Consider the following 12,918-nt stretch of genomic DNA (forward strand, 5'->3'; position numbering starts at 1 on the left):
GGGTAAAAACTGTTCTTGAATCTGCTTGTCCTTGCTTTCAATACCCTGAATCTCCTTCCTGATGGTAATAGTTTAAAGAGCTGATATCCCGGATGAGAGGAGTCTTTCAGTATGTTAGATATCTTCCTCTTACATCTGTTCTTATACAATTCTTCCAAAGAGGGGAGTGAACAGCCAACGATGTTTTGGGCCGTCTTAATCACCCTTTGAATTGCCTTTTTCTCTGCCACTGTGCAGCTCGTGAACCATACACAGAGACAGTAGGATAATATGCTCTCAATCGAACTCCGATAGAAGGTGATTAACAAACTCTCAGTCAATTGTTGCTTTCTAAGAATCCTTAGAAAATACAACCGTTGTTGTGCCTTCCTGATTAACGCAGCGGTGTTTGCACTCCAAGTCAGGTCATTTGTTATGATAGTCCCAAGAAACTTACATTCAACCACCTGTTCCACACAAACTCCATCTATATACAGTGGCTGAATGTCTGCTCTTTTTTTCCTATAGTCCACTATGAATTCCTTGGTTTTTTGGATGTTAAATAAAAGATTGTTTTTTTTGCACCAGCGGGATAGCTGTAATACCTCGTCCCGATACGCAGACTCATCATCCCCAGAGATAAGTCCTACTAGTGTAGTATCGTCTGCAAATTTGATAATCCTATTACTGGGATGGTTATTGGTGCAATCCGATGAATAAATGGAGAACAGTAGTGGACTAAGGACACAGCCTTGTGGAGTGCCAGTGCTGAGTATCTTGTCAGTAGAGATGTAGTCATTCAGTTTAACCCTTTGTGGACGATTTGTTAAAAAATCCAAAATCCACAGACAGATAGAATCTGGAAAATCAAGATCTTTAAGTTTGTCTATTAATCTGTGGGGTATAATGGTGTTAAAAGCAGAGCTAAAGTCCGCGAACAGCATTCTTACATAATTCCCTTGTGTTTCCAAGTGGGATAAAGCCATATAGAGGATGCCACCTGAAAATTTTGAAATTCTCAAACTGGATTTCTGTTTCCAGGGATATACATCTGTGCCAAATAATATTGAGAGGTGGACTTGGTTTCCACCTGTGACTGAAATCATTCCTGGAGAGCTGCTCCAGCCTTCCTCACAATCTAACGTAATGTAGGGGGATTCTTGGAACCTTATTTCAAGATTGCTTTCAGTAGTCAGACACAGATTCCTTTAGGCCATCAACTCTTGCTGTGGTTCCTCTGCAACTTTGTGTACACTAAATCAAACCCATGCCTTTCTTTCTGAAAGTGCAACCTTCAGAAAACTCTGATAAAGTTCATCATTTTCCTAGTATGAAAATGTCAGTGGATGGTAATTTATTGGAGATGGAGTAAGCCTGTGTGAGAACATTGTGGAATATGTGCATGAAAGTCATGGCAAGCAAGAGCACACTTTTTCACATCTATGTGTGTGCATTCTGAGTAGCATTTTAACCTGTGATTTCAATTTACTCTGCTTTCATTGGTAGCACCTCAAATATGCTCTATTAACTGACCAGCTCAGGGTGGCAAAAACACAAAAATCATGTTTTGAAAGCTTTAACTAAGGCATAATTTGTCTCACTTGATTCGAATATCACTAAAGAAAAATGCCCTGACCCGTCCCCCTTTGCAGCATAGACAGCAGGGGGTGCCTTGCCAAAAGGATACAGTGGTGCCTCGCTGTTTAGCAAAATCATTGTCTAGTGAAAAGCATTTCCCCATTGGAATGCATTGAAACCTGTTTAATGCGTTCCAATGGGGAAGAATCGTCGTTGTCTAGCGAAGATCGGCCATAGGAAAGCCGCTTTGCAAACTGCCGATCAGCTGTTTAAATCGCTGTCTTGTGAAGCTTAGGTCCCGAAAACACCCGTTTTGTGAGCGCGGAGGGAGCTGTCAAAATCGTCGTCTAGCGAAAATCGGTTCGTGAAGCAGGGACCAAACACTGTCCAGCAAAATTCCTCCATAGGAACCACTGTTTTGCGAATCGCTATAGCGATCGCAAAAAGCCAATATCTAGCGAAAAAACTGTCATGCAGGGTAACTGTCTAGTGAGGCACCACTGTATTCTGAATGGGGCAGAAAGTAGTTGAATTAAAATCTCAGTGAATGCATCTCATGGAAATCAAATAGAAAAAAATATCTGAAGCCAGAATAGGAACCTGCAACCATCAGGTTATTAATGAACTACTCGTCTCATTATTCCTTTCCTTAGCCAGCGTGGCTGGAGCTCATGGGAATCAGCAACCCATGAGGGCCAGAAGGTCCACATTCCTGCTTTTTTTTAAATGACCTTCCTCCAAGAGAAGATGGCTCAGACGTATTTTTGCACACCCCATACAGTTGCTGGCACAGGAGAAGAAGTAACCATAGCTCCCAAACCCATGTAGTTGTTGCTGCCTATTTCAGGACAACAAAGAAAACACAGAACTGTAAAGTTCCTTGATGCATTTCCTGATACCAGCCACCTACACTACTAACTGCTGAGATGCAATTTAAAACCAAACACAGAAGCAAGAAAAAAAAAACACCCATAATACCAGGGAGAGAGTCTAACAATGGTTTATCACCTATACGTATATACACATAGTGAAAACTCAAGCGTGTTATCTGCAGCTGTTGTCTGTACTTAGCCTAGAAGCAGGAGGATGAGCAATGGGATGTACTTGCAGAGGAAAGTTCATATACTGTAGTTCTTTCCCATTTGCAAAGACCTTGGGCTTCCACTGCACAGACACAAATTGCATGATTATTTCCAGGAGTGGTAACCGTATTACTTTGTTAAAGAAGAAACAACAGGGAGTCTTGTGGTGGCTTGCAGACTGGACCTATGTTTTGTGGACTGGAGCCCCCTTTTCAGACTGGACTTTAGGGTTCTACAGGACACTTCCTTGTTTCAAGTGTGCAATCGAATAACTTTGTAGCTCAAGGGAACTACAGTGGTGCCTCGTATAACGATTTTAATTGGTTAAAAAAAAACGTTATGTGAAACATCGTTATGCGAAACACCATTTTCCATAGGAATGCATTGGAAACCGGTTAATCCGTTCCAATAGGCACGGATTGCCGTCCTTAAGCAAAAAAACCCATAGGAAACATCGTTAAACGATACAATGTTTCCTCCATTGGAATGTATTGAAGCTGACTCAATACATTTCAATGGCTTTGCGAAGTCAATTTTTGCAAATTTAAGTGTGTCATAAAAGGGTCAAAATGGTTTTAAATGCTTGGATTAGCTTCTGCACCCTCTAAAACGGATGCAAAAGTTAATTTGGCTTTCATCTGACTTTTCGTTAATTAATGGTGAATTTTTTCCCCCCAACTTTTGACAGCTGTCAAAATCTGACAGCTCCATTATTTCCTATGGAGGAAGAAAAAATTCACAAAAAAATAATGAAGACTCAGCAACTGTTCTAAATGCTTGGATTCGTTAGAGGACCCCCTAAGTCGTGTGCAAACCTGATTTGGCTTTGATCTGAACTTTCGTTAATTTATGGTGAATTGTTTTCTCCCCCATAGGAAAGCATGGAGCTGTCAGATTTTGACAGGTCCATTGGTTCCTATGGGCCGGAAAAAAAAATTAACCATAAATTAACGAAAAGTCAGATCAAAGCCAAATCAGGTTTGCACATGACTTAGGGGGTCCTCTAACGAATCCAAGCATTTATAACCGTTTTTGACCCTTCTAAGACACTTTTTAAATTGAAAAACAAAACATCGTTAAGTGAAGCAGGGGACCTAAAATCGCATTCGTTATGCGAAGCATGGTCCCAAACTTCGCTAAGCGAAAATCGCCCATAGGAAACATCGTTATACGGTGCATATTATTTTCTAAAAAAAACACATCGTTATGTGAATTCATCGCTAAACGTGGCAATCGTTAAGCGAGGCACCACTGTATACAGGTTTTGTTCCAGTTGAGGCTAAATTAAGTGAACAACAAGAGCAAGCACAAGAAACAAGAGTATGGCATGAAACACCAAGATATAATCAATCCCCTCTCTTTAGTGACCTGTATATGTAGGAAAGAACATGCTTTTAAGAGTTTCTGGCATTTCCTTCCACCATTTAGTCATACAATTTTAGTGTAAATAGGATAAATTGTACACAGTACACCAGGTCTCCTCCCCTCCCCTTACCTGGGACATAGTTTGCAGTACAATGTCGGGTGGCCATCTTCACTGAGACTGGCTCTCTTCCTTGACCCTCTGTGATATGTGCCAGTGTGGTCGGAAAAATCAGGCCTAGTTTGACTGGCTTCCTGAGACAGACTGGTGCATTTGAGCAGCACTAAAAATCCTTCCCAGTTTGGCTGGAGCAGCTCTCTATGATACATCTCCAACCGACCCATCCTTCAATTTTGTGGACCCTTGTGGTTAGTGATATTGTTTTCATGCTTTGCTACTTTGGGTTAAGTGTTTGGTAGGCGTTCAAGTACTGTTGGTTGCGTGAGTTGTTGTTGCTAGGGTTTTGTGTGGGTTTTTTTTTTGGTCATATTCTTCTCACAATTTTACTTGGTTATAACTTAGGTGACTGAAGCACAGAACAGGTTCTCATTCAACTGGGTAATACAGAAGGCAGGCAGGCCCCTATCCCAGAGCAGTCTTCAAAACTTGATATGAACAGGGCTATGCTCAGTTATAATTTTAGAACTGCAGAGCTGGAAAAGACCCTATGGATCTTTGAGTCTGGCCCATCAAGGAGGCACAATGGGGAATCAAACTCCCAACCTTTGGCACCACAGCCAGAGACCTAACCACTGAGCTACCCAGGGTTCCCAAAGTTGTGGACATTATTTTATCCACCTTTTGGCAAAACATCTGGTGTCCTGTGTCTTGTGTCTAAGGACTGTTAGCAACATGCCATGAAACGCCACTTGGGCTGCAATCAATCTGCTCACACCATACCTTGTGACATGTACAGTATATGTTTGCTCTAATGCTCTTAAGAAGTCTGTGCCTTTAAATTGTTAATATTATTTGTAAGCTGGCTTAAACATTGATTTTAGGGATGTCATAAACACACCATGAATAAAATGAAGGCTATTTCAGTGCAGAAATCTGTTGGTGAAGAGGAAGGGGAGGAATTTCAAGCCCCAAAAAGGTTCCTCTCCACAACTGTATGAATTAAGACATAACGGAGGCATTTTAAACAGAGGAGATACATTCAACACATCAAATGTACCTGAGAAAAGTGAGTATTCACAGAAAAATGGCTCTTTGGTGGGGCACTGATGTGTGTCTGTGCACACACTGTGGGCTGGGTTGTGGCAATGGTGACAGTGGGCAGCTGAAACTGCAGATACTGGTTTCTACTACTGTATTTGTAAGCCGTAATTTTAAATATGTTTAGATGTTAATTGTGAAGTACTCTGAGCTCTTTTAAGAATAGGGCTACAAACTGAGCAATTAACTAAATGAGATGTGAACTATTTAAGTAACAATGGGTCAGTTTTGGAGTGGAATGTTACCTCCAGTGTTAACAACTCATAAAAAACCTTACAAACAGATGCTGCATATGAAAAATGTGATCAGATGGAAAAACCAGAACAGCAGACATAGCTCTTTATTGACTGTGTTTATTTGATTCTACGAAGAAGAAAACAAAAAGCAAATCCCTTTCAATGTTCACCATGATTTTATTTTAAACGTTTTCTTTAAAAATAGGGCTGCTTACTTGGTGTTGGGCAGCCACTCCTGTCTAATGGCTTTGCTCAAAATCAATGGCAAATGCAAGAGGCTGCTTTCGTGGACATCACATCAAGCAGATGTCTTGACCAAAGGACCTCCTTCGAATTTATTTGGCTCACTTTATCCAAGTATTTCCAGTTTAAATTAAAGTCAAAGGTTGCAAAGCTCTTGTTTACCCCTGGCAAGGGGCTCTGGCAGCGTGCATGTTTATTAAGATATTACAGAGCTATCTTGGCACGTGTGCCTGTTGGAAAGATCTAAGTAGGAAGCCGAGCAAATCCATTTTGCTGGAGACCTGGAGGAATTAGATAAAGAAAAAGGAGCTCTCCCAAAGTGTGCATATTAAGGAGCAGAGCTATCAGACATCAGGCTTAGGCAGCCCTCAGGACATGAAAAGGGAAAGCACAGCAAAACCAATTGCTACTAAGCTCAAGGCAAGAAACGCCCCCAGGCTGAAAGAGAGCGCTGAGCACTGCCATCTACACAGCCCTTGTGCACACAGCGCCAGAGGCAACAAAGCCAGCGCATAGCGAGAGGCAAGCAACAGCTTTCAAAGAGGACAGGGAGCTGTGAGCTGAAGCAGCAGGACACTGGAAGGAAGCCTCACTGCCGGGAACACCACGCCTCCTCTGCTCGGGCAGTATGTGAGAAATCCAAGTGTAAAGGCTACAACAGAAAGCAGTTAAGAGAAGCAGGTGCTGGCTTAGGTTCTTAGGAGCAGTGGACTCGGCTGCTCTGACCCAGATTACCAAGCTGTGGGTCAGGAAAAAACTGAAAGGCTCACTGGGCACATTAAGAGCAGCAAACAACTCTCAGACTGCAAGGTCTGTGGCATTTTTTTTGCATTAGACAAGAGGCTACAAAAGCTGGTTCCAAAAACTGGCCTGTTTAACTGTCACAGCTGCAGGACAAGAAATACACATGGAAATGGATGCTTATGGCAGAGATAGTTTTGGGATCTTAGGTATGACCACAAAGACCATCATACCACACGTCTTGGCCTTCTCTGAGTGCAAAGGTAGCTATAAACCTTCTTCTACTCTTGTCCATCTGCACAGGAGTGGCAATGTACTCCTGTGTCTCCCCTCAGCTTCCCCTCCCTGAACTTCCAACAGGCCTCCAGAGACCACCTTCATCGCTCTTTGCACTAAGCGGCATTAACTGCTGAAGCGTCTTCCCCTACCGCCGCCTTCAAGCATTCCACTTAAACCTTCGGGCTCACCTGCAGGGTTAACAAGGTACGAGCAGTACTGGGAGGGAATGGGAAGGACAGATCCACAAAGAGGCATTTAAGATTCCATATTGTCCTCTCCCTGAAACAATTAGCTGGCTCCAGGGGATATTTCTGGAAACTCTTTGTAGATCTCTAGGATTATCATTTTGTCCATCTGGCACTGCGGGCTCTCCTCTTCTTCCACCATAATGCGTTGCAAAGTTCCTTGCAAGTCGGTGAAACGGTGCTTGTGCTGCAGATAAGGTGTAGACCTCATGATAGCATGCATCAGAGACAAGTACTCCATTCGTAGCTGTAGAAGCAAAACACATCAGAAAAGGGTTCGAAGGGAGATAAACAGAAATGGCCACCTTCAGGAAAGGGAGGGAAAGAACTGCTGTTTATCAAGCACAAGACTCCCACCACAAGCCATGCCGGCCAGAGCGGCCTTTGGGAGAAGGTTTGCTGAGCAATCTTGGCTCCCTTGTCCCCCCCCCCCCTCCCTAGGAGCCTTCTCTTTCTGAACCATGTTGCTCAATACCTCCGCTGCTGGAATGACTTTCAAATACTTGTTACCTTGACTTGGAGCTCAAGAAAAGAAAAATAAACTACAAATGATATTTAGATCAACTTTGCCCTTCAAGTGGATCTTTCCTGCTGTGCCAAGGGAGGGAATATATATGAAGATTGCTTGGTGTTTTGAGAGGAGTGTTTGTGTGTGGAGGGGGGGGGGAGAGAACTAAAAAAGGTCTCCTTCTAAACAAAAATGGATGATTTCAAATCTTGGACAGGAGTTTTTGCTTTATGAAATTGGTGGGGATCACTTAATCCCACCCACCCAGATTTAAACAACAAAAAGGCATCCACCTGGGCACTTCCCGATTCCCTTCCCCCCCAATGGCCAAAATAGTCATTTTGGGGGTATTCTCCGAGGCCCCAGAGAGACACCTGGGAGCACAAATTTGGCTTCCATGCCTTCTGAGGTTGCTCATCCTTGCTTACAGGTTACTTGCCTTGTCTTGCTTTGCTTAGAGGGAAATGGGGCCCAAACACTGTTCCACTCAACTAACCAAGTGTTTTGGATTCACAGTGAAGGACCAAAGAGACACATAACAGTAACTCTTCATGGCTGAAAGAACTGAACAACGCTCCCCAAAATGAGCTTTCAGTCATGACTACTTATCAAACTGGCAGTCTGTTTAATCCTAAATTTGAACCTGAGATGAGTAAAACAATTAGAGGAAGCACTTTGTGTTAACAACACAAAACAAAAAACCAGCTATAACCTTAACCATACACTGTTCTGCCAAATTTAATCTCTTCCACAGGAAAACATTGCGGCTTTTAGTAAAATGCTAGAAAAACTAATTCCAGAATTTGGAGACTAGAACCAATCCAAGTCTTCTATATACAAATAGTATCAAGAATCTATAAAAGTTATTTCAAAAGCAGCAGGCCAGTCTACTGGGGCCTAAAACTTATTGGGACTTTGTAGATCAATAGTAGCAGCTTGAACTGGCTCCTGAGAGGCAACACCAATTTTAGAGCACTGACGTACAATGCTTTTAGCATTGTGTGTGTAGCAGGACATGTATACAACAGGCTTAGCCCCAGGGCAGGGCTAGCTTTGTCCAGGAGCATGATGGAACATAAAAGCTTGTGGACCAGGGCACAGCATCATTTTCCTGCCTACAAAATTCAACTTTAGCAAACCTTGTTTCTAACCCTTTTACTTGTTTTTTTAAAAAATATTATGGGAACCAAAACCTCTGGAGGGCACCAGGCTGCTTTCAAGCGTGTCAGTAATGCCTGGTGAGATCTCTGATGCCAGAAGAGCTACGTAGCCTTTCAAATGCACCCTTTTACACCTATTAAATTGTCTCTCTTTAAGAGTATCAACATAGAGTGACTATAGCCTTCTTCACTCCTGCCAGTACCTTTTCTCCGGGGGAGAGATCCGCAATCTGCCGCACAATTATGTCAATCATCACCATCATGTCTGTGTGGTAGAAGATGTGAGCTGTGTCCTTGCTGGCAAAGATGTCCTGCAGGAACTTCAGCACCGAGTGTGGTGGTTGGGGTTGGTGCTTGAAGATGTATACCGGGTCATCTGGTTACAGGTTGGAAAGAAAGGGGAATGTTGTGTCATAGCAATATCTCACTAAGTCTCTAAAGGGCAATTCACATGATGTGCATGTGCATTATGGGAACACTCATTCCAGCCACCAAAGGAAGCTATATTTTGAGGGAGATGATGTGTTTGCATTAATGACAGATGTGAGCAGTTGTAAAGCAGAGGGCTTGGGATACTGATCTACGAAAACTGTTCCCAGTTGGAAGCACTGGATTGAGGAAAACATTGCCAGACACATGCAACCAGAGTAGCTGCAGGTTAGATTCTCCAATACCGTGATATAACTCAAGCTTCAATACTCAAGCTTCAAAGCTGTGCAGAGACAGAAAAGCAAAGATGGAGCAGCTCTCCCTCTGCAACTAGAGGATTTTAACAGGAGTTGCTGCACACAGCAGGTTTCCACCTTTTACACATATGTTCTTCTTTCAGTAGGAGAGTCTTCAAGAACTTTACTCAGAGCATGAGGCCTTCCTCATCAGAACTGAGGTACAGCTGGTGGGAATGAAAGAAAGAGGAGTGTTTTGATTTTGCCCACTGTTGTTAGGGTGGTCCAACTATAAAATAGTTGGGCTATTTCTCAATCGGCTTTCAGGATCTGAGGAACCAGATCCTGCCTCGCAAAGGCTAGATCCAGAGGCTCATCACCCAGAGTCCATGAGTACATACCCTTGGTACTGCTGAGCCATCAATATTTTATAATTTTGAGTTAGAAAGTAGGGAATGTGCTCAGGGGTTGCACTCCCAGGAGTTCTCAACCCTGTGGAAAAGAAACACCTTCTACCTATACAGAGAGGCAGCATTAGCATGTGGCATAATTTCTCAGTTGAAACAAATTGAAGACAAATTGTATGTTATGGGTCAAGATCTTGCACCATGCCCTGTTCTCTCCAATAACAGAAGTAGGGCAGAATATTTACTAGCAATTTCATATTTTTTCTACATTTGAATGCATCTTAAATGTATATACCCTTAATAAAATTTGAGACACAGACACGAAAATGTGACGAGTGAATACAAAAAACTGAAACAAACTGCAAGTCACACATTTACACAACAAAGTGAAGTGCCTTAAAGCTCTCACTGGCCGGTTTACAATTTAATTATACAGGCTATACATCGCCCACCCCACCCCCACAAGTTGGGTACTCAGTTTACTGATCTCTGAAGGATGGAAGGCTGAGTCAACCTCAAGAAAACTACCTGAGCCCATTGGGATTGAACTCAGGTTGTGACCAGAATCTTGAATGCAGCAATTTAATCACTGTGCCATGAGGCTCTACTGCACCAATTGGTTCCACCTCCTGGTGTGAGCATACACTGTAGGACAAATTCAGCTTGATGTTGTTGCAGCACGCCTGGTTATCGCAGTCCTTAAGTGGACTACCAAAGCTTGGGGGAACATATGGACAGCAAATGCACAGTGCCTACCCTGGGCCCCTCACTATCCTTTGAATCACAGATCTGTCCTTTAAAGCAGTGGTCCCCAACCTTGGGCCTACAGATATTATTGAACTACAACTCCCAGAAGCCTTCGCCATCACCTGTGCTGGCCAAGATTTCTGGGAGTTGAAGTCCAAGAACATCTGGAGGCCCAAGGTTGGGGACCACTGCTTTAAAGAACCCACATGTGCAACAGTGTTGTTTGTGAGCTGTGCAGCTCTAAGTGCGATGCCCCTCATTTCAATAAGCCACTCCACTGTCATTGTCTCTATGAAGAACAGTACAAAAGCTGAAGAGCTGTGATATGAACACAATTTTCTGCACTGAAAAGGGCTATCCCATGCCATAGCAGCCTGTGAGACCACAGAGCAGAGCATGCTTACTCATTTATATCTGGCAAATATAAGAAGGGGGAAAAACATAAGGATGTTCTGGCACCTTAAATATTAACTGCTATGTTTTCATGGACAAATCCATAAGAGTGGGACTACATGGCAAATATTTAATCATTTATGTATGGCCCCAAAATAAAGTGACTGTTTGCTTCATAGGGTCAAGTTGTTGATAGTGCAGCATTTCACACCTGGCAATGGCTTTTAAGAGCCCTGTTGACATTCAGTTTCTCTCCCAGGAAGCACCGTTCAATGACAATGACTAAATTAATCCCAGGCTATAGATAACAAGCAGAAACACAATATAATGGAGAAATGCAGCAGACATAACACAACAGTCAATCCTGGCAAAAGAAATCCGCATAGGATATAGCTGAAGTGTGGAAAAAGGAACAGGACTGCATCCTAGCTACAATTTGGTGGCAGGAGGGGGGATTCCATGTTATGCAATATGTGCAGTTCAGATCTTGGAAAAAGTTAGTTTGGATCACAACTCACAGAGTTGGTATTTTAGATGAACAAGCAACTTTTCAAGGCTCTGGTGTCACAGGGAATAAAATCAAGCATTGAGAAACATAACCTGATACAGACCCAATATGTTCAATATATCCCTTATGTATGGATACAACAATATGGGTATTTATTTAGAACTGTCTGTAGAATTGTTAGGGATTTATGAAAGAGGGGGAAAAGGGCAGAAAGCCAATTACAGAAAGAGGGTGTTACTCCACTGGACTTCTAACAACACCTTGGTTTTTAAAATCTAGGCTAGAAGCATGGTTTTAAAAACCAAATTGGGGGAGGGTTTCAGGATTCCACATCAGGAACCGGATCTTGGTGGAATAGATTTCTAAAATTCTTGGAAATTACACAAAGTTTTGCACTAAATCCTATTATACCTTTGTTCTGCTTTGCAACAAGCCCTTAAAAATTCATTTTGCAAAAATATGGATCCCCAGTCATCAAACTCTTAGCTGTCCATTCCAGGAGCTATGCTGGAAATGTTGCTATGTCTAATTAGATGTTTTTGGAACACAGTGCCTTGATCAGTTCCTTGGCTACTTGCCAGTTATGCTCTTATGCCACTAACTGAGCAATTATCTATGTTTGAGCAGGTCAGCTTCCATACCACAAAAGCAGAAGTGACTTGCCTGACCCAGACATTTTAAAACGAGAAAACTTTGCTGCAGCTTAGAGTCCCTTAGCCAATTATTGTCACTATGTGCTGTGAGCACGCATCTCTTGTCTGATCGACTCCGCTGTCAGTTCTACCGAATTATGGAAACGATACAATTATTCATATTGCTCACATTACTCACCTCCACGATTCAGAAGAAGGAGCAGCTTTTCTGTAAAGGTTTTGACATTGGAGTGCTTGCTCACAGTAGCCATGATCACATTATGCTCAGGAACTAAGAAATAAAAAGAGGCTTTATTGTGAGTGATTGCTTGTGATTGAGTTAAAATCACAGTCAATGAAAATGAGAGAAAGGGTAAGAGGGTTTATACCGTGTTGTGTAGCAAAGAGTTTTGACTAAACCCAGGGGCAGATCCCACACTGGCTGAATGGACTATAATGGAGCAATCTCAGTTCTTCATTTACAAAGCTCAGCTGCACCCTACCATACAGGGTACTGATAGAAACAATGCTTTCAAGTGCATGTGTATTATAAATTCTGTGTTCTTTTTGTATGTCTAGATTTTCCCTTTGCTTTCATTATATAAAGACGGGTTAGAAGTTTGTGGCCTCCAGATGTCCTTGGACTGGAACTCCCACCATTCCTCAGCATTTGCTGGGCTGCCTAAGGCTAAATGAAGCTGTAGTTTGGCCACATCTGGAAGACCACCAATTTGCATCCTAGAGCAAAGATGCTACATCATTAGTGTCCACCATGACCTTTTCTTTATAACTTTGCACAAGGGTAAAAATCAAGAACAGTACATTAAGGGGGAAAAGTACATATACTTTTATTTTGGTACATCCAAGATACCCATTTGTCGTTAAACACTGCCAAAACTGGTAAACCCATACTTATCTGGACGGGAGGATTCCT

General features: G+C 42.5%; 1 protein-coding gene across 3 annotated transcripts in view; it reads right to left on the reverse strand.

The window, feature by feature from the left end:
* Positions 1–5,557: 5,557 nt before the first annotated feature.
* Positions 5,558–12,918, reverse strand: part of NCKIPSD (NCK interacting protein with SH3 domain) — a 126,296-nt gene continuing 118,935 nt past the window's right edge. For all 3 annotated transcript variants that reach the window (XM_020798077.3, XM_072989573.2, XM_072989571.2), the window contains 3 exons: positions 12,184–12,276; positions 8,836–9,008; positions 5,558–7,211 (listed from right to left, as the gene is read on the reverse strand). In XM_020798077.3, coding sequence (XP_020653736.2) covers positions 7,008–7,211; positions 8,836–9,008; positions 12,184–12,276 — 470 coding nt within the window. In that variant the 3' untranslated portion in view covers positions 5,558–7,007. The remainder of the gene's footprint in view (positions 7,212–8,835; positions 9,009–12,183; positions 12,277–12,918) is intronic.

The sequence above is a fragment of the Pogona vitticeps genome, chromosome 2 (assembly GCF_051106095.1).
Source record: "Pogona vitticeps strain Pit_001003342236 chromosome 2, PviZW2.1, whole genome shotgun sequence".
NCBI classification, from domain to species: domain Eukaryota; kingdom Metazoa; phylum Chordata; class Lepidosauria; order Squamata; family Agamidae; genus Pogona; species Pogona vitticeps.